Genomic DNA, 23,164 nt, shown 5'->3' on the forward strand with positions numbered 1-23,164 from the left:
ACTACATCTTAACCTAGGTGGTCTTGAAATGTTCTCAAAGAGGCACATCCATCCGATAAGTACATTCTCAAAGATGGCCATAGCTTGATGATGTCATTGGAGTGATGTATCTCGCATTATACCAATACACATTCTTCATTCGCAAGGAGGCCAACTTCTCCCCGGCATGCATTTGCTTACCTAAATCCTCATGAATCGTAGTGAACTTGCCTATGAATGATTCAATTGGATCTCACTCCTTGAAGTCCGAAGGGAAAAAAATTGCCACCATGAATAAGAGCTCTTAGAAACCAAACATAAAATTTCCAAATGGACTCATTACACTTACAAGCAAAAAAGGTACATAGATAGAAAGGCTCACAGTGTGATGGTATCCTAGATTGATTGAATGATTGAGGAAGCTGCATATCTTTTCCCATGTAAACATGTTGCACTTTTGCGACCCATCCTTTCTTCCTAAACTTGAACTTCAAGATGCGCCCCTTCCACTCATGCAAGATGTCACCTCTCTTACTCTTGGGAAGCTTATGTGGACCTTTGGCTGATCCTTTCATCACTATCCAGTCATTTAAGTTATAGGTGCAAGGGATCCACTCATCCAATGCATTTCTAGTGTGGTGGAAGACACAAGAGGTCACAACATCATGTGGTCTTGTAGTCTTGCTCCTCACCATGCTTGCAAAAGTTGCAATAGAAAGAATGGGACTCCTACATAGGGCAATGCAGCTCCAATAGAGGCACAAAAGAGGGAGAAGGAGAGGGACAAAGCAGCAACAATAGCACAAGAGAGGGAGAAGGAGAGGGATTGAGCAGCTGCAATAGAGGCACAAAAGAGGGAGAAGGAGAGGGATAGTGCAGTAGCAACAGAGGCACAGGATAGGGAGAAGGAGAGGGACAAAGTAGCTCCAATAGAGACACAAGAGAGGGAGAGGGGAGAGAGAGAGAGAGAGAGAGAGGAGCTATACCAAGCAGGCCAGAGTAGGAGGGAGCAGAGAAAGCGAGGGAAGAGGAAAAATGCATGGAATTTGGTCCAAATGGAGTGATTTGGTAGGATGGACCAGAACACTCGAGGGCAGAGGCCCTAGAAAGAGGGAGGGGAGAAGAAAAATTCTCCAAAAGGACCCTACCATCCCATTGAAGGCAAATTTGGGCTCATGTGGGGGAGATGCACCTGGTAGGAGGGTTAAACATGGGTTAAGAGGGAGGAGGGATGGTTTGGGTGGAAGGGGAGCAACTAATAGGGGCTCTTTGTAGGCCTGTCCACCCTCCACCTCAACATACCATTGCCCCACATGTGCTAGCACTCTCATTGGTACACCTCAAATCACTCTCTAATCCATTGAAATTAGGAAAAACTAATTACAGGCCCTTTTGAGACCCCAATTCTCCCCTAATGTCATTTGCATAATTTTGCAGATTTCCTACCATATCAAGAACATTATGCTTTCGCAGCAGCTGGCCAGGAGGATTACCAAAAAGCGATCCAAGCAGTAAAAACAAGCCGTAGAAAACTTAAGCCAGTCAATTACAATTTGAAATAGAGAACGCAAAGTATTAAACTAGTATTAATTAATTTAACTACTGTAAGCCAATGAAGAGGCCAAATTACCAACCCACAAAGAACTTTTCAAGAAACATGCTACTAATTCATGTACAAAAGTAGACGACAGCTTGTGACCCTCACCACTTGTCTTTTAGCTTTAGACTATACATCAACAACTCAAGGCAATATCTCAAACTATGTAATTATCTTTGAGAGGTTTCTCTTAGATCCCAAACATTGAAATAACTCCACCTTTGTCAGAGTATCCTGATGTATAAATTTATGGACTGTAGCAGTCATTCCCAGCATGATAATGAAGACATAATTTTCTACACGGAATATAATCTATCTTGTAAATCTCACATTCAGTAAAGTCATGGCATGTGCACTATGGAAAATCTGTAATTGTGACTAAATAACTTAAACCCTTTGAGATTGACCAAGGAGTACATAAATGGAAAACATGAACCTTGTGTGGGGTAATGATATCCTCTTTCATAATCTCTGCATTTGCTACTATAGCTTTCTCAATCCTATCTCTGAACTCCTTATTCAATTTTTATCTCCACCTCACCACCTTCCCATCATGAATAGGGGCCTGAGCATGACTTCTTGTGTTGTTTTGAAGGTTGCCCAATGATGGAACTACCTATACTATCCTCAAGGACAAATCCAACTTTAAGCAATTCAGATCCCTCTTGCATTGTCACATAGTTACCCTTAGCAATCTTCCACACTCCAGGAGAAGTTCTTGGCACTCCTTGAATAGATTAATCAACATTCCATGTATGGGTAACTGTTTTATTGCAAAACCAAACTACCTATTCTATGATGCCATTCGGATGTTGTCTTCTACCCTTGAAGCATGGAGCTAGTACTCATTATGTAGACCTCCTGCCCAAGTCATTAATCATAGCTTCACATCGTCTATGCATACCTACCAAGTATCCAAAGCATGTGACTACACTATTGGCCTTTCTTCTTCAAATTGCCCAATTAGCATCATGCACATCTATCTCTTTGCAAACCTTATTCTCAATTCCTCCATGCATACCAACATGTCTTCTTTTTTCTACTACTTTGTTTGCTCTCACTATTATATATTGAGGATGATGAATATCCACTACATCCTAGATCTCTCTTTTTTCTTACACTCACAGGCTCTATCATTGGTCTATTCATCTCAGGAGAGTTTATGCCAACCTCCTTAAGGACAATATTTGTCAAATCTACAAGCTTATTTCTTTGTGCTTTACTTGAACCACCTTGCAAAATCCTATTTCACAACACATCTAGATCGGTACTAAAGGAGTGTAGAGATGCAGGTTTGAAGGAGCAGCATGAAGAAAGAGGGAGGGCAATGAGGAGGAGGGATGGGGGAGGGAGGACCAGTAGTTGAAGAGGAGGAAAGGGGGGCAGACCAACAGGTGTGGAGGGTGAGGAGGAGTAGGTGTGGAGGAGTAGGAAGGGAGGAGGGAGGAGCAGGAGGGATGGGGGAGGAGGAGGAGCGATGGAGGAGGAGGGAGGGAAAGGGGAGGACGAGCAGGCATGGAGGAGGGAGGGAGGGGGAGGGCACGAAGAGTAGGCATGGAGGAGGGAGGGAGGGAGGGGGAGGAGGAGGAAGGGGGAGGAGGGAGTGAGGAGAGGGAGGGGGAGGACGGGGGAGGGGGAGGGGGAGGAGGCAAGGAGGGAGGGGGAGGAGGAGGGAGGGGGAGGAGAGAGTGAGGAGGTGGAGTGAGGGAGGGGGAGGGGGAGGGAGGAGGGGGAAGGAGGGAGGGAGGCAAGAGGACGCAGGGAATTTGAAATTCAAATTTTGAATTTTGAATTTTTTAGTTCCCACTTAGGAGTAAGAGTTGTGTAAGAGGTGTAAGAGGTGGGGTCACTTTTGGGCTTAACCCACCTAGGTGAGGGGGTGTTAGGACTTTTTGGGACCTACCTTGGCCTTTTCATTAGGACTAATCAATTTCTTAATCCATTCCTTATGATGCCCTTTTGAGACCCCAATTCTCCCCTAATTTTGGAGCCTCCATTTATTTTTTAATATGGTCTCAGCAAGTATGCTACACTTATAGGCTTGACAAGTTTTGTGTTGATGAGATCAGGGGGTCCACCTGGGAAATGTAAGTATACTATGAGAGTTCAAAATGAGGGGTATTTTTATTCTTAAAGCTTACAAAAATATATTTATAGCAAGGGTAGTTTTATACATAGTTTTAAAAATAACATGTAGGGTGCATTTATTCGCAAATGTCAATTTAAAGTTATTTTTGAAATATTGTTTCATCTAGGATGAGGTGTAAGAGCACTCCCAATTTGTTGATGTGTAGCTCAAATTTTTAATGTGTTGAATAGCCCTCAATCACTTCATTGCACACCCTCTACGAGTCTCTACTTAACCATTTGATATAGCATGGAATAGGGAGAAGTAATAGTTATGTGTGTGTGTGTGTGTGTGTGTGTGAGAGAGAGAGAGAGAGAGAGAGAGAGAGAGAGAGAGAGAGAGAGAGAAACATACCCAATCTTATGAATTACAATTAAAAAACAAAATCGAAAGAATGTGTTAGTTAGTCCATGGGTTGGGCAAAAAAATCTATATTCTATGTACTCCAAGCCCTCTCCAAGCCTCTTGGACTAAGGCAACATGGTTATTGTGGTAGGAAGGATGGAATCTCTCGGAAAGGATTGCAAATAAAACATAATCATTTGATGATTTAGTAGTGTCAATACAAGGCTTGTATATCATAATCTTTTGACAATTGCTGGTAGCCTCTAGGTATGTGCATGAGTAAAAACATTGCATCTATTTTGGATCACATTAGCTCGCTTGAGCACTAAGCTCTAGACACATCCTAAATTCACGTATTTGATTACGTAATGCTCATTGATGCATTAATTTGCTTACCCAAAATTGAATTCCCATCTCTCATTAATATAAATGTTTGATAATGCCGTTTTGTGTCCAAAATGGATTTTTTGCGGCCTGATCTAAAAGCACGATAGGATGTGAATTCCCGAGATCTAAATCCCATCTCTCATTAATGTTTGTTGACGTAGTTCTACGCCCAAAATGGATTTCTTGCCCTTGATCTAGGAGTAGGATAAGCTACACCAATTGGAGACTTGAGACTTGAGAGCAGAGCTTCTAAATTTCTTCTTCATTGAAGTGACAAGTAGCCTTCTCCAGCTCTCAGGTTTTATTCCGCTATTACTTTTTCTCGCACACATGGATATCTATCATTTTTCATGCTGTTACTTTTATTGTCACAAATTTCTCAATACATGGGTGTCTTTTATTTTTTCATACTGTTGCTTTTGTTTATTGTCACGAATTTTTCAATGCATGGGCATTGGGCATCTTTTACTTTTCCTTCTGTCACCAATTTCTTAATGCATTGGTATCTTTTATTTTTCTTTCTATAAATTTTTTGCTATTACTTTTCTAGTATCCATGGGTATCTATCATTGTATGCTTATGTACTTATTTTAAATAGGCTTTAGCCACAACTAAATGTTGAGTGTCCAAAGGAAAAAGTAAAAAGCAAATGACACTTGATCAAATTCTTGGGCTGCATGATTTATCTTGAGATGCGATCAATGATGCAAGTGTTTGTTTGTGTATTTGTGCATTTTTCTTGTATGCTTACTATAGGTAGATACTAGAGTTATTGTAGGATGATCATAGGCATCCTTGGAGGAGCATTCTTGATAGAAGGCCATCACCTTTAGAGTCTCCTTCTATACAAAGGTGGAGTCTATCCAAAGACATGGTAGCAATTCTCATCAGGACGGTGATTTAACAATGCCATCACTCCTATATCCACCAAGATAGCACATCAAAATAGTAGTTTTAGAGAAGCAAGTCATATACACAATTATAAATGCAAAATTTGTTTTGGTGAGAATAAATGAATAGATGCCATAGTCTCGAACCACCTTTCTTCTAAGAAATCTCTGTGATGAGTGTCAATCTTTGAAAGCACATTAACTTCTCCATAGCTCAAAATCATGAGCTTCTTGAAACAAAATCATCATTATAATTGCCTCTTCATCATAGGAGGGAGAACAACAATAATAGAGCCTTGAGAGCTCAACAAAACATAAAAATAGAGGTCATGTATCTCACTGGAGATGGAGATGAGTAGCATTGCACATGCACTAACTCTCAGTAGACAAATTCATGCCATTTCAGCATATTTGTCTCAAGGGTATGAAACATTTCAAAGGCCTTAACGATGAGTTGAAGCGGCTTCTTGATTGCAACTCCCAGCTCTATTGGAGCCTCATCTTCAAGGGCTTTATCTTTAAAATTGTGATCACTTCTCCTTGATTCTTCTCTCAAAAATAATTCATCGATGCCCTAGTTTGTAGTAAGCATTTCTAACCACTCACTTTTGTCTTATTGCAGATTATTCTTGTAAGTATATAGATCTTTTATTGACTAACTTAAATCTACAAATTTGTTCCACATCCTTGATCTACGTAGAGACGTTTTTCATTCAAAAATACCATCGAAGTGCGACCTATACAAGCTAAAGGGGTGACTTTACTCAAGAGTTGACCTTTGTATAAAAGTAATTATGGAATAAATGATTACTATTTGATTTTTTCCTCAAAGATTTCTGCATGGTCATAAGAGTCATAAGTTTGTTCCACCAAAAGCGGATTGCTAAAAAGATATCCTACTCACTACCCATTGATCGTCCATCGATCCTTGTTGCCTTGGGAAGCTCTTAAAAAGTAGATCACATAGAAGCAACACAGATGGGTTAGAGGCCCACTAAAAAGTAGTAGTTGAATACTAGAGAAGAGGAGGTACTACTTTAAACCAACCCAACTGTGAAACTCTATTAAAATAAAAGTGGCACAGATTAAAGCTAGCTCTAAATTTGAGAGTTATCGGAATGTACAAGGTTGCCAGAACTTGTTTCATTCTTCCTCTCTAAGAAAACTATCGAAGAACTTTGTTTGATTAGTATATATCTATAGCAAAAATTAGTGATTATGCAAGTCAGCTAGGTTAGCTGTATGTATGATCTTGTTGTTGCGGGTATTTGGATTATGATTATATCGTGATGTTGCTATAGCCTTTTGTAGATTTCAACCACTAAGAGCAGACAAAATGTCGCCCGATAGAGTATTGCTAGAAAAGTTAGATGCAATGAGCTGCTCGAGCGATCCAAGTAGCATGGGCATACTACCACTTAAAGTTTGGATCCATGCTTACAAGACCCAAAAGAGCTCCGAACGTGTCTAGAATTGTACTTGAAAAATGTAGAAACAATGAATATTACAATATGAAAAGGTCCAGATGGAGAAAGTGTTTGAGAACACCCAATAGATCATTGTAGGAGAGATACAAATTTTGCAAGTCAAAGGGAGCTAGAAAGATTAATCGGAATACTTCCGTCAAAAATGTTTCATTGAAACTAGACCTAGATGAGATGACCAATGTGGAAGGTTACGCTTCAAAGACTTCTGAGAGGGATCAAGGGTAACAAGGTTGCTCCAGTTGTTAAAAACAAATTTCTCCTCCCATTTTTTCTCTAATACTTGCATTTGTCATCATGAAAAAGCTTTCATATTGAAGATACGATGAAGAAAGCTTACTCCTTGAATAAACTACTATCGATTAGTAGAATGCCAAAAGATTATTAAGAACTATGGGGTACAATGATATAGGATAGTATTAATGAATTGCTTGCTATTCTGATCATCCACAATATGAGCTCATAGGCTTGGGGGGTTCAGCTCAAAAAATTTTAGTGTACCACGTGCATTCAAAAGGAGGGGTATTTTTATTCAACTTTTTTTTAAAATTTAACGGGATCACAATAATAGGAGGGGTTTTTTTTTCAACTTTAGAAAAAATTAACTTAGTTCACAAGTAAAGAGGGGTGTATTTATTGAGTCAAAAATTTTGGTTGAGGGGTTTTTTAAATACCTCTTGAATGCACGCGATACATAGGGTTTCTTAGTAGTGCACCCCCCAGCTCATAGCATAAGCCCTTAACCATGCTACAATTAAGTAATCATATGATAGGGCATCATGCACAAGGAGTACTCAGATTGTATTCATTGAAATCGTTGCTACTCTACGAGGTTGGTTCCCTTGTTGTATTTTGGTTCTTTTTGTATTGCATTTTGGGTGAACTATTGTGCCTTTCACTTAAAGTCTCTTATTCTATTTTTTTTTAATCCTTTATATGTCTCATGCTTTTGTGCAACTTTCTCAAAAGAGGAAGGGGATATTGTGCAATTTATTGCTACATATGACAGAGACCTCTATCCATGGGTTAGAAATTTGCATACATATATATTTTATTTTACATAAATATGTCAATGACTTGCAATCAATTGAGGATGGGACTCAATGGTTTGTGGGATGACTTGAGATGGAGAAACTTTCTGAGTTATTTTGATCGGGTCTTTGAGTCTTTCCATGATGGTATGGGCTAGTAGTATGAAGACTTGCTTAGGATTGATGAGTGGGAGACAAGGGATGTACAACTAGTGATTTGAGATTTGTGGTCTGATTTTATTTGCTGTAGTATGTATGATGGGTTATACTCATGATGCTATGGGATGATTTGAACATGCAATGCTTCATTGCAATTAGTAGGGATGATTGATTTCATGATGGTATGGGCTGATTTCAACATGCAGAACTTGATTGCAATAAGTATGATGACATGATCTCTTGATGATCTAGGTTGATTTGAGACAAGGGAAGTTGCAATTGCTCATTTAATATTTATGGGCTGATTTGAGTGCTCATGGGCTAATTTTACATGGAGAAACGCCATTGAATTACTATGATGGGTTGTTCTCGCAGATCTCTATTGAATAGTATGGGCTGGTAGTAGGGATGCTCAACGGGAGACAAGGGATGTAACAATTGCACATTTGAAATTCAAGGACTTATTTTAGTGCTCTTGGGCTGATTTGTAGAGAGACTTGTTATGCTAGTATGATGGGTGGTTCTCATAACGGAATGGTCTCATTTGAACATGTAGGACTTTATTGCACAAGTACGAGAGGTTGATCTATTCCCTCCCTCTTTCTCTCTCCTCCCTCCCTCCCTCCCCCTCCCTCACTCCCCCTCCTCACTCCCTCCTCCCCCTCCCTCCTCCTCTCCCTCCCTCCCTCCCTCCTCCCCCTCCCCTCTCCTCCCCTCCCACTACTCACTCCCTCCTCCCTGTTCCTCCTCCTCCCCCTCCCTCCCTCCCTCCTCCATGCCTGCTCCTCCTACCCTCCCCCTCCCTCATCCTCCACTGCTGCTCCTCCTCCCCCCTCCCTCCTTTCTCATCCACGCCTACTCCTCCTCACCTTCTACACCTGCTAGTCTGCCCCCCTTTCCCCCTCTTCAAATACTGTTCCTCCCTCCGCCATTGCTCCTCCTCCTCGCCCTCCCTCTTCCTGCGTGCTGCTCCTTCAAGCTTGCATCTCCACACCTTCTCCTTCTCTACACTCCTTTAGTCAAGGCACCATTCAAGGACATCTCCAACAAGTATTAGGTTCACTTAGAGTTGGAGGCTGAATATGCAAGCACATGTAGTCTAGGATTAAAGGGAGCTTCCAAATCCACAGTCTAGGATTGGGGGGTTCACCTCACAAAATTTTAGTGTACCACATGCATTCAAAAGGAGGGGTATTTTAATTCAATTTTTTTTAAAAATTTAACAGGATCACAATAAGAAGAGGGCTTTTTAAATTCAACTTTAGAAAAAATTGACTTAGTTCACAAGTAAAGAGGGGTGTGTTTATTGAGTCAAAAATTTTGGTTGAGGGGTTTTTTAAACACATCTTGAATGCATGTGATACATAGGGTTTCTTAATAGTGCACCCCCTGAGCTCATAGCATAAGCCCTTGGCCATGCTACAATCAAGGAATCATATGATAAGGTATCACACACAAGGAGTACTCAGATTGTATTCATTGAAATCGTTGCTACTCTAAGAGGTTGGTTCCCTTATTGTATTTTTGTTCTTTTTGTATTGCATTTTGGGTGTACTATTGCCCCTTTCACTTCAAGTCTCTTATTTTATTTTTTTATATGGGCCTTTCACTTCAAGTCTCTTATTCTATTTTTTTTTAAATCCTTTATATGTCTCATGCTTTTGTGCAACTTTCTCAAAAGAGGAAGGGGATAGTGTGCATTTTGTTGCTACATATGACAGAAACCTCTATCCATGGGTTAGAAATTCGCATACATATATATTTTATTTTACATAAACATGTCAATGACTTGTAATCAATTGAGGATGGGACTCAATGGTTTGTGGGCTGATTTGAGATGGAGAAACTTTCTGAGTTAGTTTGATGGGGTCTTTGAGTCTTTCCATGATGGTATGGGCTAGTAGTATGAAGACTTGCTTAGGATTCATGAGTGGGAGACAAGGGATGTACAACTAGTGATTTGAGATTTGTGGTCTGATTTTATTTGGTGTAGTATGTATGATGGGTTATACTCGTGATGCTATGGGATGATTTGAACATGCAATGCTTGATTGCAATCAGTAGGGTTGCTTGATTCATGATGGTATGGGCTGATTTCAACATGCAGGACTTGATTGCAATAAGTATGATGACATGATCTCTTGATGATCTAGGATGATTTGAGACAAGGGATGTTGCAATTGCTCATTTAATATTTATGGGCTGATTTGAGTGCTCATGGGCTAATTTTACATGGAGAAACTCCATTGAGTTACTATGATGGGTTGTTCTCCCGGATCTCTCAGATGGTATGGGCTAGTAGTAGGGATGCTCAGTGGGTGACAAGGGATGTAACAATTGCACATTTGAAATTCAAGGACTTATTTTAGTGCTCTTGGGATGATTTATGGAGAGACTTGCTATGTTAGTACGATGGGTAGTTCTCATAATGGAATGGTCTCATTTGAACATGTAGGACTTGATTGCACAAGTATGAGAGATTGGTCTAGGTTTATTTGAGGCAAGGGGTGCTACAACAGCTCATTCATGAATCATGGCTGATTTGAGATGGAGAAATTTGATGATGGGCTCTTTCCATGATTGTATGGGCTAGTAGTATGATGGCTTGCTTAGCATTGATGAGTGGGGGACAAGGGATGTACAATTCTTGATTTGAGATTCTTGGTCTAATTTTACTTACAGTAGTTTGTATGATGGGTTGTCCTCAGGATGGTATGAGCTAATTTGAACATGCAATACTTGATTGCAATCAGTGATTTGAGATGGAGAAATTTTTTGAGATGAAGAAACTTCATTGAGTTACTATGATGGGTTGTTCTCATGATGGTATGGGTTGGTAGTAGGATTGCTTAGTGGGAAACAAGGGATGTCACAGTTGCTCATTTCAAATTCCTGGGCTTATTTTAGTGATCTTGGGCTGATTTGAAATGGAGAGACTTGCTGAGTTAGTATGATAGGTTGTTTCATGATGGCATGGTCTCATTTACATGTAGGAATTGATTGTGCAAGTATGATAGGTTGATCTAACCTCATTTGGGGCAAGGGGTGCTACAATTTCTCAGTTAAGTATCATGGGCTGATTTGATATGGAGAACTTTGATGAGTTAGTATGGCAGGATGTTTCCATGATGGTATGGGCTAGTAGTATGATGGCTTGCTTAGGATTAATGAGTGGGAGACAAGGGATGCACAATTACTATTTTGAGATTCTTGGTCTGATTTTACCTGCTATAGTTTGTTTGATGGCTCTTCTTAGGATGGTATGGTCTAACTTGAAAATGCAAGACTTGATTGCAATCAATGATTTGAGATGCAAAAATTTGCTGAGTTAGTATGATGGATTGTCACCATGACAGTATGGGCTAGTAGTATGATGGCTTGCTTAAGATTGATAAGTGAGAGACAAATGATTTACAATTAGTTGATTTGAGATTATTGGTGTAATTTTACTGGCTATATTTTGCATGATGGGGTTGCTCTCAGGAAGGTATGGGCTGATTTGAACATGCAAGACTTGATTGCAATAAATAGGATGGGTTGATCTCATGATGGAATGGGCTGATTTGAACATGTAGGACCTAATTGCAATAAGGATGACAAGTTGATGTCATGATGATCTAGGCTGATTTGAGACAAGGTTTGTCACGATTTCTCATTTTATATTAATGGGATGATTTGAGTACTCATGGGCTGATTTGAGATGGAGAAACTTCATTGACTTACTATGATGGGTTGTTCTCTAGACGGTATGGGTTGGTACTTAGTAGGATTTCTTAGTGGAGGACAAGGGATGATGCAATTGATCATTTGAAATTCATCGGCTTAGTTTAGTCTCTTGGGCTGATTTGAAATGGAGAGACTTGCTCTATTAGCATGATGGGTTTTCTCATGATGGCATTGTCTAATTTGGACATGTAGGACTTGATTGCACAAGTATGATAGGTTGATCTAGTGTGATTTAATGCAAGGGTTGCTACAATTTTTCATTTGAGAATCATGGGCTGATTTGAGTGCTCATGGGCTGATTTGAGATGGATAAATTTGATGAGTTAGTATGACAGGTTGTTTCCATGTGTACAATTTTCTAATTGAGATTCTTGGTCTTGATGTAGTTTGTATGATGGGTTCTCAGGATGGTATGGGCTAATTTGATCATGCAAGAATTGATTGCAACCAGTGATTAAAGATTGAGAAATTTATTGAGTTAGTATGATGGGCTATTTCCATGATGGTATGGGCTAGTAGTATGATGGCCTACTTAGGATTGATAAGTGGGAGACATGGATGTACAACTACTGATATTTGATATTCTTGGTCTTGCTATTGTTTCTATGATGGGTTGTTCTTAGGATGGTATGGGCTCATTGAATGTGCAAGACTTGATCGCAATCAGTAGGATTGGTTGATCTCATGATGGTATGGGTTTCTTTGAATATGTAGGACTTGATTGGAATAAGTATGATGAGTTGGTCATGATGATCTTGATTTGGAACAAGAGATGTCACAATTTCTTATTTAATATTGATGGGGATTTGAGTGCTCATGGGCTGATTTGAGATCGAGAAAGGATGAAATACATTGATCTACCTTGTAAATGCATCAACTATCTCATTAAGAGGCAGCTTCTTCTAAGGGGCATTATGTGCTCTAATATGTTGCTTAACTTCCACGGATATAGAGTGTGTTGTGTAACCTTGAAGCAATGAGGGCAAAGAGATCACAAAATCAATTGGTCACCCCTTTCCTTTGAAATGGCTTTTTGTATGCTCTTTGAAATTCTTTACAACATTGCCCATGTAAAAACAACTTGTTTGTGTGCATCTTCTTATATGTTTGTTTCATTCTATTCATGTTCCAGTTCAAGTTATTCCATGCAAAGTTGTTACTAAGGACAAGTTTGGGAGTGTAAAAGGGAGATAAAAAGGAAAATGGAGGAGCAAACACATGAGAGTTTGGGAATTGGTTAGTCACATATTTGGAAATAGGTTCTATTAGCCACTTGTGTGTACGTGTGTACATGTTCGTGCATGCGTGCACACACAGACATGTGTGTCTGTGCGTGCGTGCATGCCCATGATATTAAAAATAAAGTGTTTTATTTGGTTGCAGTACAACACATCTTCTCATAGGTGGTGTCACTTCAATCTACAATAAAACATACAAGAGGAGGCCAAAAAATAAATTCTCTTCAAATTTCACATTTATAGAAGGGATATAATTATTGACCCCAAAAAATCACAGTAGGGGTATATATAATACGGAGAAAGGGGTGATAGAGGGACTGTAAAACTAAATTTCGAACGCATGTTGTATGCATGGTTTACATAAGGTGTTGAGGCCATATTCCAACCCTTATAAGCAAAATTATCAAAGGCATTTGGATGTGATGCTAGAAGTTATATCCTTGTTGATGACTCCCCGGCTCCTACAAGCTTTGCATCAGTCCTCCATCAAATTGCATATTGATGTGTAAGACAAGGAGGATAACATTCTATTGAGAGAGTTGATGCCTTACAACAACTCAATGAAGTTGAAGATGTGTGTAGCATCATCTAGCACAGCATTATCTAGACAAATTGGTATGGACAATTACCTATGATGGAGGGGCAGACTAAGATTTCAACCTCACCCTGAAAGTTCTCAATTAATGAAGGGAGGAAATTCATGCATGGTCAAGAATGGAATACAAAATAGGATAGATTACTCTTGCATACCAACTAAGAGAGAGGGCTATAGGTGATTTAATATAGAACCAAAGGGTATACACCCTAGTCCAATCCATGCTAGTGATGGCCAAGTTCCTGAACTCAAAGCATCCCAAATAAGAATTTTAAGGAATGCTCAACAACTCTCTAGCATAAATGCTATGCAAGTTTCTAAGTTGGATATAGACCTAGGGTACAAAGGTCGCTATATCAAGAAACACATTGCTAAGGCCTACATAAACAGATTACAAATTGCATATTTTTTATGATGGTACAGATGTCAAATTGTTCTTTGATTTTATCTCAAGTGACTATAACTATTTTTGGAGCTAATTAGACTGTCTTTTGTGATGTATAGAGATATACCTTCAAATCATGCCTGAGTAGGTACATACTAGAATGAGATCCATTTGGACCACCAAACTTACCTATCCCTATCAATGAAGTGTTCCAACTCAGAAATATGGCTTGCAAGGTGCATAAGTCAACCATTGCAAGTGCTAGCCTAGGCTTGTTTTTATGACTCCCTCAAGAGAGGGACTACTATTCTCCATTATGGAGATGACAAGTACTCCTACAGAGACTTGAAAGAATGAAACTAGAGTTCATCCAAGGTCAAAATAGTACTCCATCCGAGCGGACCCTCCTATCCTATGCACAAAATGGTGCATATTGTAGGTGATGCTCAATATGGCAATGTGGCATGGTTTATCAATAGAAACAGAAATACTAATGGAAAGCCAAATGTTTCTTATGTCTTTTCCCCCAACGTTCCACCTTGGCCTGACCTCATGATGAACATAGATATTGCAAAACATGGTCACATTTATATTGACTCCATAGATGATATACATGTAGGAGAGGAGCTATTTGCAGACTATGAGATTTGATTAAAGACATTGTATTTCTCTATACTAATGGGAGTTACTACTTTCTTACTAGTTGTGTAACTTGGTGTGTAATTGTTGTGTGTGAATAATATGTGAAAATGTTCATAACTAATTCATAATGGATTTTGAAGGAGTGGCACTGGTGCCATTCTCCCCAACAAGGCTAGAAATTGAGAGTTTCTTGGAATCAACTCAACCTGAATGTCTTCAAATACCTTTATTGAAGCTTGTATGGGCATCGCCTATGCTTTTCACATATCACAGATTCACTTAATGTTGAAACACTGAGTTTTGATTTCTATGAGCCGGAGCAATCAAGCTATTCACCAGTACTTTCACATGAATTTCATGTGCAATAAGGGTCATTGTTTACTTGGGTGTAGCCATTTTTGGTGAGGTTGAGGGACTTTTCTATATATAGCTACCTTGCATGAGCCATAACTTATGTATTGCTCAATAGAATTCGGAAAACTTTGTCTTCAAGTTGTAGGACACATTCCAAACTTGGACATGAGAGCAAAAAAGTATGGAATAAGGATTTGGAACGAGACTATTAAAGCATTACAAGTGCTATATTGTAGCATGCATCCTGTAGACTATAGGATATAACAATTTATTCAAAAAAATGAAAATTTTATTCTATACATATAGGCAACTCAGTAATCATTCTAAAGTACACTACGTGAGCTTCTTCTCAACCCAAGGACACACCTAAATGAGGTCATTATGCATGGGTTAACGGGCCTCCAATGTTGTTCTAAAGTGATGCATACCCATTTAAGGGCACGCTCGATAACTTTTTTTGATTTGCTGAAAACCAGAACGGATTGAACATTCGGAATCCAAACTAACCACCGGTTCGTACGAAGGCAAACGACTAGATTTGGGATTAGAGAGCTAATAGTGAGGAGCCTCTTCTATATGTATGGACCGGCTGTCTATCTTTCATGAGCTTCCATATTGGGGCAAGTTACAAATCAATCACCTCTTGGATCCCATGCATATCTTCAAGAATGAGGGGGCTTCTCTTTTGGCACACTTGGTTGGTGACAAAGATGTAAGGGGAGTGCAAGAAGACTTGCACGAGATGGGTAGGATGCCTCACTTATGGCCCCAAGAGCATGTGTGTAGAACTTAAGAGCTTGGTTCTACAACTCAGGAGGTTGGTTCATGAACCCAAGTGCATCCTCCACAAATTATTCTCCCAAAGGCACCATGGATCCTTTCCAAGGTAGAGGAGGCAAGGGTCAAGGTGGATATTGCATCTTTTTAAAACCCCACATGTGTTGTCTGAGGGGAGCATTTACAAGGGACAATAAGCTTAGTGGCCTCAAGTCCCATGATTAGAACAAGGTCGTACAGGTATTCTACATGTTAGCTTGAAAGAAGAGTATATAGAAGTAAGATTTTGATGCTTTTGTGTAATTAACTTATATCATTGTGACACATTGTTGGCCCTCCTTTGTTGCTTGGGCAGTTTATCCTCCCAATTATAGTGAGAGGTTGCTTATCAAAAGATGTTAGAATCTCTATCTACAAGATCAATGACATTGTCGAGTATGCTTGCTATCATATCACCTTCATTATATTTCATACAATTTTTAATGATGGATATAAAATATTGAATCTTACAGGTGCATGTGGAATAGGTGGATCTCACAAAAAGAGATCTTTGTATCGAGTGTCGAGAGGGCTAAGGTGGATGTGTGCCTGCTTGAGAAGAACTTTCCCTCAAGCATTATAACAACATTGGTGTACATAATCTTATATTTTTTATCTTTCAAATGACCAAACTTGTGGTCCAAAATTATTTTGGGACCCTTGGAAATGACCTTCGGTAAAAGTGCCGGTATGGAAAAATGTACTCAGGCATCGACGAAAGTGTCAGTGCAAGGGTTGGTGTCTCGGTATGGTAGTTAGTATAAATGTCAGTATCAGGGTTGGTATATACTGATAGTACATTTCTCGACAACCATACCCACGGTTATTTTGATGTCCACACTGACAGCTTCCCCGCCCGCCAACCGTATTGATGATCTTCGTGCCTGTGCTCGTAAAGCATTGAAAGACAATGTCAAAAAGAGGCCCATGTCTTGTAGTGCATTGCTATGTTATGATGATAGCAAAAATCAAATTGTACATACAAATGCATAGAACAAGTGCAACACAATTTCTTTAAAAATAAAATTGAAATAGACACACACCTGCTAACATGAACTTCTAATATATAATTATTGCGTGGACACTACAAGCAATAGTGTGGATTGTACAAGCGATCAAGGTGCATGCAAAATGTAGCTAAGCCGTAATGGGTCCAAGAAACCCTATCGAAGGAGGATAGGCTATAAAAGATGAAATAGGAAAACATATAACAGCAACCATGATTCACAGAACCAAGATGATCTAGATTAGCGATTGTGTGATCACACATATGGTTGGGAAGCTCGTCGTCGAGATGAATTCAGTCGGCCAAAGTGAGCTATCATCTGGACAATAAGCAGCTCTACTGACATCTATATACAATATATATGTATATATCATACTAGACCAAAGCAAGGTGAATCCAGCCAGCCGAAGCGAGTCGGTCGAAGTGAGTCATCATCCCGTACTAAGTGATAGACATCATACACACACACAAGCAAGAAAACATAGAAAAAACACATATTCCTCTCTCACTTGCTCTCTCTCTCTCTCTCTCTCTCTCTCTCTCTCTCTCTTTCCCTCTCTTAGCTAGGGCGAGGTGAATCCGGCTAGCCGAAAAGAGACATTGCTTGGTCCTAACTGAAAGAGAAAAAGGGCTAGAATCTCACCAGAAGGAAGTGAGAAACTGCAGGAAATTAAGGGGGGCAGTCGGCAAAATTTGTCAAAAATGACGGGACCCCGGGCTTTTATGGACCCCGACTTAATATACCAATCGGTATGATGCTACACCAACCGGTGTATTCTAGCTAACACATGCATGCCATGTGCCTTGAGTGCTCAGTGTAATCGTACACCGATCGGTGTATTCTAGCTAATGCATGCACACCACGTGATATGATATGAGATACTGTGCTGTATTTTCTCATACCACATTGTACGACCATATGATAGCACATGATAAGTGCCCCCATCTTGAAGTGTCATTTAGTACTGCACGGTGTTGTACCATACCGCATGGTATTGCTATATAATACTACGCAATGTTGTGTTACACCGTGCGGTATTTTTTGGGTCAATCGGTATGCTTTGACCAATTTTTAAAAACGCATTTTTTGTGTTCTGAACATCCAAAAACGTTTTAAAATATTTAAAAACGTTGATTTCTTTAAAAAACATACTTGAAAAATCCCAGCCTATCGTCAGAGTGAGCTGCCATTGCCTATTGCTCTTTCTTTGAGTGTTGTGCTAGCATTGGAGCCAACCTAAAGACTTTTTTATAGAACCATCTGTCGAGATGGAATTTCCTTCCAAGCACACTAATGCTATGATATCTGCATCATAGGAGTTCAAGATCTTCTGTGCGACCCTGGGGCTCCACATAACCATCCCTAACACGTTTGCCATATCCAAGATTCTTACTTCTCTTTAGCATTTCTGCAGTGAATGACAAGTCGCTCAATTGTATAGGGTCCTTGCAATTCTAGAGCGACTTGTTGTCTCTTAGGCAACTTGTTTACCTTTGTAGAACACGAACAAGGCCATGGCTATGATGGAAATGGGGAGAAGGACGAAGACATGGGATATTAGATAACCTAGTTTTCTAAGGGAGATTTAGCCATGGGGACAGAGAATGAAGGAGATGGGATGTGGTGCAATGTCGTGCATGATCCAATGGCTTGTTGCTAACATTTCCTACTAACTCAAGCATCCAATGTGGCTCCTTCGATGGAACCCACTGGTTGTATCCCTCATACTATTGCCAATAATGGTGAGTTTAATATAATTGGTCCCACTTTGCATTCAAATTAAACCTCTATGCACTGTCCACTGTTATTAGACTCGGTGGGACATTGTGGTAAGGCTTAACTTGACTCCCAATATTGATTAGCTGAGGAATCACTTTGCCTTTTAGGTTAGCCAATTCAATAGTACCATTATGATGAACTTTCACCAACTATTATGTTTGTTATGAACTTAAAAAACAATGTCTTTAAAAATTGATAAAATTTACTAACATTAAAAAAAATAAAATAATGATTAAATGCAAAGTTTTTATTTTTTGATTGCTTCAATAATGGAACAAAGAAGACATTGTGTAACAACTTCATTAAGCTCTATGGCCAAGATGATTCAAAACAAGAATAAAAATACAAAGGCTAGGTTTAAGGAAATCAAAGAAATTCAAAAAGTGGAGAAGTCTTAGATGTGCAACAATCAAGACTGTAGTTGGAGGCAATGAAAATAGGAAAGAGAATGAATTAAAAATATGAAGAATAACTGAAAAGTTACAAGCATTTAACAGGATATCAAAAGGTAGAAATTAGTGATCTTAAAAGTAAAATTTAAGACGAATAATATATCTTCAATAATTTAGAGAGTTTAAAAATTCTAAAAGATGAATGGAAAATAGTAATAACCTTCAAATATAAGCTCTTTATAAATAATAAATGTCAATTAAGTGTAACAATATAAACATTTCTTAATATGTAATTGCTGAATTATGCATTCATCCAATGTTTTCAAATTGAAATAATAAGTAATGAGATATACATTGTAAGCATTTCAAAAAAATTATATGAAAAAACTTGATATTAGAAAATATCATTAAGTTAAAGATACAAATTTTATAAGCATGGTCTTTTCTCTAGAGTGCAATTCTAAAACTAGCCAAGGGTTTCCACATAGCCCAACGAAGAACACTGCATAAACCGAAAGACGCTTAGGAAGAAATTTAGCAAAAACCAGACCAATGACTTGGCAAAGCGAGAGCAGATTTTGATGGACCTACTTCACAGCGATTGATCTTCATCGTCCAGTGGCATAGTGGCTGCCCCAGTCCTCCTCCATGACTCCATCCTCGGCTCCTCAGCCCCATGATCCTGCTCCTGCTGCTGGGTCTCTCCGGAGATGTCTTCCAAGGATCGCCCCATCGGCTCCGGAATCAGAATTGTCAACAAGAACCCCAAAGCGCTGGTTCCCGCCAGCATCACCAACGTCCTCCCGACCCCCATCCCAGGCCTGTAGCCGGGATCATCTAGCCTCGGATCGGGATCCTCCGCCGTGAATTGGAAGCTAAACGCTCCCAGCACCGCTCCCAGCTTGCCCACCGCGGCTGACAACCCGTGGCACGTAGTGCGGAACCTGGCTGGAAAGATCTCTGCCGGCACGATGAAGGTCGTCGTGTTAGGCCCGAAGTTGCAGAAGAAAAACGTAAAAGCGTATAGGACGACGAATCCCACGTGGTTGTTGTTCCTCCAATGGTTATATGGAATGCCAAGAGCCAACAAGAAGGCACTCATGAAGAAGAAACCTTGGAGTTGGATCGGTTTCCGGCCGATGCGGTCGATCAACAACACGGTACACCAATAGCCGGGAATGATGGAGCACAGTGCGATCAGCGCCTGCGCTCTTGACACTCTGTAAACTTCTTCGATGGCACTCATGCTAGATGCCGCTGGCAACCAATTAACAGCAGTCAACACGTCTTTCTCGAAGAGGTTGAGAGTGTACCAGGGGAGCCCTGCTAGAAACCACGTTGTCGATGTCCCTAACAGATGAAGTCCGTGCTTCTTGAGAAATTCTTGAGAGAAGAAGGCATAGCTGGACTCTCCATGCATTATTTTGGATGTGGCAACAGCAATATCCGATTCAGCGTCGAATTGCGTTTGCAGAACGCGGCCCATGTCATTGGCCGCTTGCTTGGTGTTGCCTGCGACCAAGGCTGTGTAGCGGGCAGTCTCCGGCATCCTCATGCGCCAGTAATATGTGAAACCTGCGGGCACGCAACCGAAAAGGAAGACAATCCTCCAGATGTAGTCCGCAGGGGGTGGGGTGGAAGCTAGATGGTCGACCTGGAAGGCAGGTCGAGGGTATTCAGCGCGCAAGGCAGACGAGATCATGGTAGCTACAGCGGCGCTAACAAGGATACCGAAGCCTTGGTTGGCGAAGACAGCAGCGACGAAAGCTCCGCGGGTGGAGGTGTTGGCATACTCGGACATGATAGTGGCAGAGAGGGGGTAATCACCACCGATACCGAAGCCGAGCCAGAATCGAAAGAAGCAAAGGGTGGCGATAACAGCGTGGGGATGGGAGCCGAAGGAAAGGGAGGAAGCGATAGAGCTGAATATCATGAGGAGGGCAGTGAGGCCATAGACTTTCTTTCTGCCCATTTTGTCGCCGAGCCAACCGAAGAAAAGCTGCCCGACGAAGGCTCCAACCAGGGCGACGCCATTGACAGCCGAGTTGATGGCAGGGGGAAGAGTTCCCGGCACCCCCGAGCCCTCCTTGTAGAAGTATATCCTTCCCAACAGCTTGCTCACGGTGGATATGCAGATGAGATCGTAGGCGTCCGTGAAGAAGCCCATCCCTGCGATGATGATTGTCGTGAAGTGGAATCCTTGCGTCTTCGCTTTGTCCAAGGCTGCTAGCACCTCCAACTGCTTCTTGGGCGCCATGGTTCTAGGGAAGCTCACGCACTTCTTCGGTCTGTCACAATTTTCGCTTCACAATCACAGCCCGGAAGTATCTGTTGGCTTACGCATTTTCCAAACTCCTTCACCTGTCTGATTGATGTCGAACGACTGCATGGAACAACATCGTATGTCGAACAAGTACAGGAAACAACATCGTATGTCGAACAAGTACAGGAAACAACATCGTATTTGGATCCCAACGTGGCCGTTTTACAAATTATTTAAACGCGGAAAAGATCGAGGAGCCTAAGATCGAGGAGCCTACATCCCAGCTGTCTCTCCCCCCCATTTCAGAAATTTTCCAAACCTGAATCTTCCCGACAAACGTCTGTCAAGGAAAAATCGCTCACTACCCTTCAACAAAGAGAGGTGGGCTTTTAAGGAGACAAATAACACGAAAAATGAACAGGAAACTTCTTTCGTTTTGAGGGGACAAACCCGGCAGCTGATCATCCTCAATAAAATGACAGCAGAGGGGGCAGCGAATTTAGGGAGCAATGAATTATGATAATGGGAACGCACATGCCGCGATACCGTCCTCCAGAGAACAATTGGGCGTACTTCAAAGAAAATTAAAAGAAAATCGAATGAGCTGCCAGCTGGCTGGACTGGCCGTCTGTACACCGATGCGAGCCTTATCACTCTCAGAAATTTGTGAAGGACTCGGTAAAGATCAGCAATGGAGTGTCATCGTTTGTCACTGATAATCCGTAAGAAGATCAAACTCCGATAGCTTAGAAATCCGCCAAACCTGAAAAAAAATACAACACTTTAAGCAGCATACAACGGCAACATAAATGGTATAAAATACGAACGACATAAAAAACGTTCCAGACAAAAATGTGTCGAACGAGGATACACACGACGTCAAAAGCGTTTCAGACAAAATGTGTGCAACGAGGCGTTTCAGACATAATGTGCACAAGCGACGGACAAGAGAGCTTCCTCGAACGCAAATTCCTCAACAAATTTTGAAGGCAGGAGTGGCTGGCAGGCAGCCAATACGTATTCGAGATGTTAAAACATCGAAAGATTAAGGCTCCTATTTATTAGCATTCAGCTGATCCGACAGGTGCAGTTTGCGCCTGTTGTACGATTCCCATTCAGACACCTCCTCTCTATTTACATCAAACACCTCCTTGTCCAAGTGGTCCTCAAACGATACCTGCTCCTTTTCTTGATTGCGAGTGATGTAGTGCGCCTTCCGTTTTTGTTTTTGGCCAACATCCTTAGGTTATCTTTAATTTTTGACTTCGTTGTCAAAGGTTGCCTTTCTACTACGCTAGCTTGTTTAATGTCTCTTTTTCTTACAATCCGTTGTATTTTGCACCAATGGAAGTTAAATACGGGCTAAGATTTCACCTCGTCTTTAATATACCGGTTAAGACATTGGCTAATTTAGTGTAAAAGCACTAAATTATTTTGAGATCGTCTTTATTTTGATTGGTTGGAAATAAGTGTTTCCATAGCACTTTCCCTAACTTTTCTTATGCCCTTTTTGATAATAGTTAGCCTTCATTTTTTTCCTTATGCTCTTTACTATTTTCTTTCCATAATCTTTCTAATAAATGGTATGCAAAATCCTCCAAATGGTGACCCGAATAGTGCATATTACATGACAGATTCTAATGGGTAAACTTTATATCTTCCAAATGTGATATATAGGTCCCCTCAATTGAACGTAATTATTAATAAGCACAGGGGGAGGGATGGAAAAGAGCCCTTAATCTCAATAAGTTATTCCATATGTAACTTAACTTAAGGAGATAGGTAATTGAAAAGACCAATACTTCTTAGTTGAGAAATTTAATTGATTTCTTAGCTAAAAATGTGGAGTATCCCAATTAAGCTAAGGTCATGGGGATAACTTTAAAATCTCATGCAATAGGGGAACTTGAACTCGAAACATTAATTAGCTACCAGCTAGATGGTCATACCACTAGGCTACATAAAGA

At 40.4% G+C, this 23,164-nt stretch overlaps 1 protein-coding gene across 1 annotated transcript; it reads right to left on the minus strand.

The window, feature by feature from the left end:
* Window positions 1-19,526: 19,526 nt before the first annotated feature.
* On the minus strand, window positions 19,527-21,932 carry LOC147897101 (putative inorganic phosphate transporter 1-3). The gene is made up of 2 exons (XM_087381218.1): window positions 21,732-21,932; window positions 19,527-21,317 (listed from the first exon to the last, which is right to left on the minus strand). The coding sequence occupies exon 2, from the start codon at window positions 21,189-21,191 to the stop codon at window positions 19,527-19,529; it is 1,665 nt and encodes a 554-aa protein (XP_087237344.1). The 5' UTR covers window positions 21,192-21,317; window positions 21,732-21,932.
* Between the last annotated feature and the right edge of the window lie 1,232 nt (window positions 21,933-23,164).

Source organism: Dipteris shenzhenensis, chromosome 11 (genome assembly GCF_047967505.1).
Source record: "Dipteris shenzhenensis isolate YYH24624 ecotype China chromosome 11, Dip_SZ_1.0, whole genome shotgun sequence".
NCBI lineage: Eukaryota > Viridiplantae > Streptophyta > Polypodiopsida > Gleicheniales > Dipteridaceae > Dipteris > Dipteris shenzhenensis.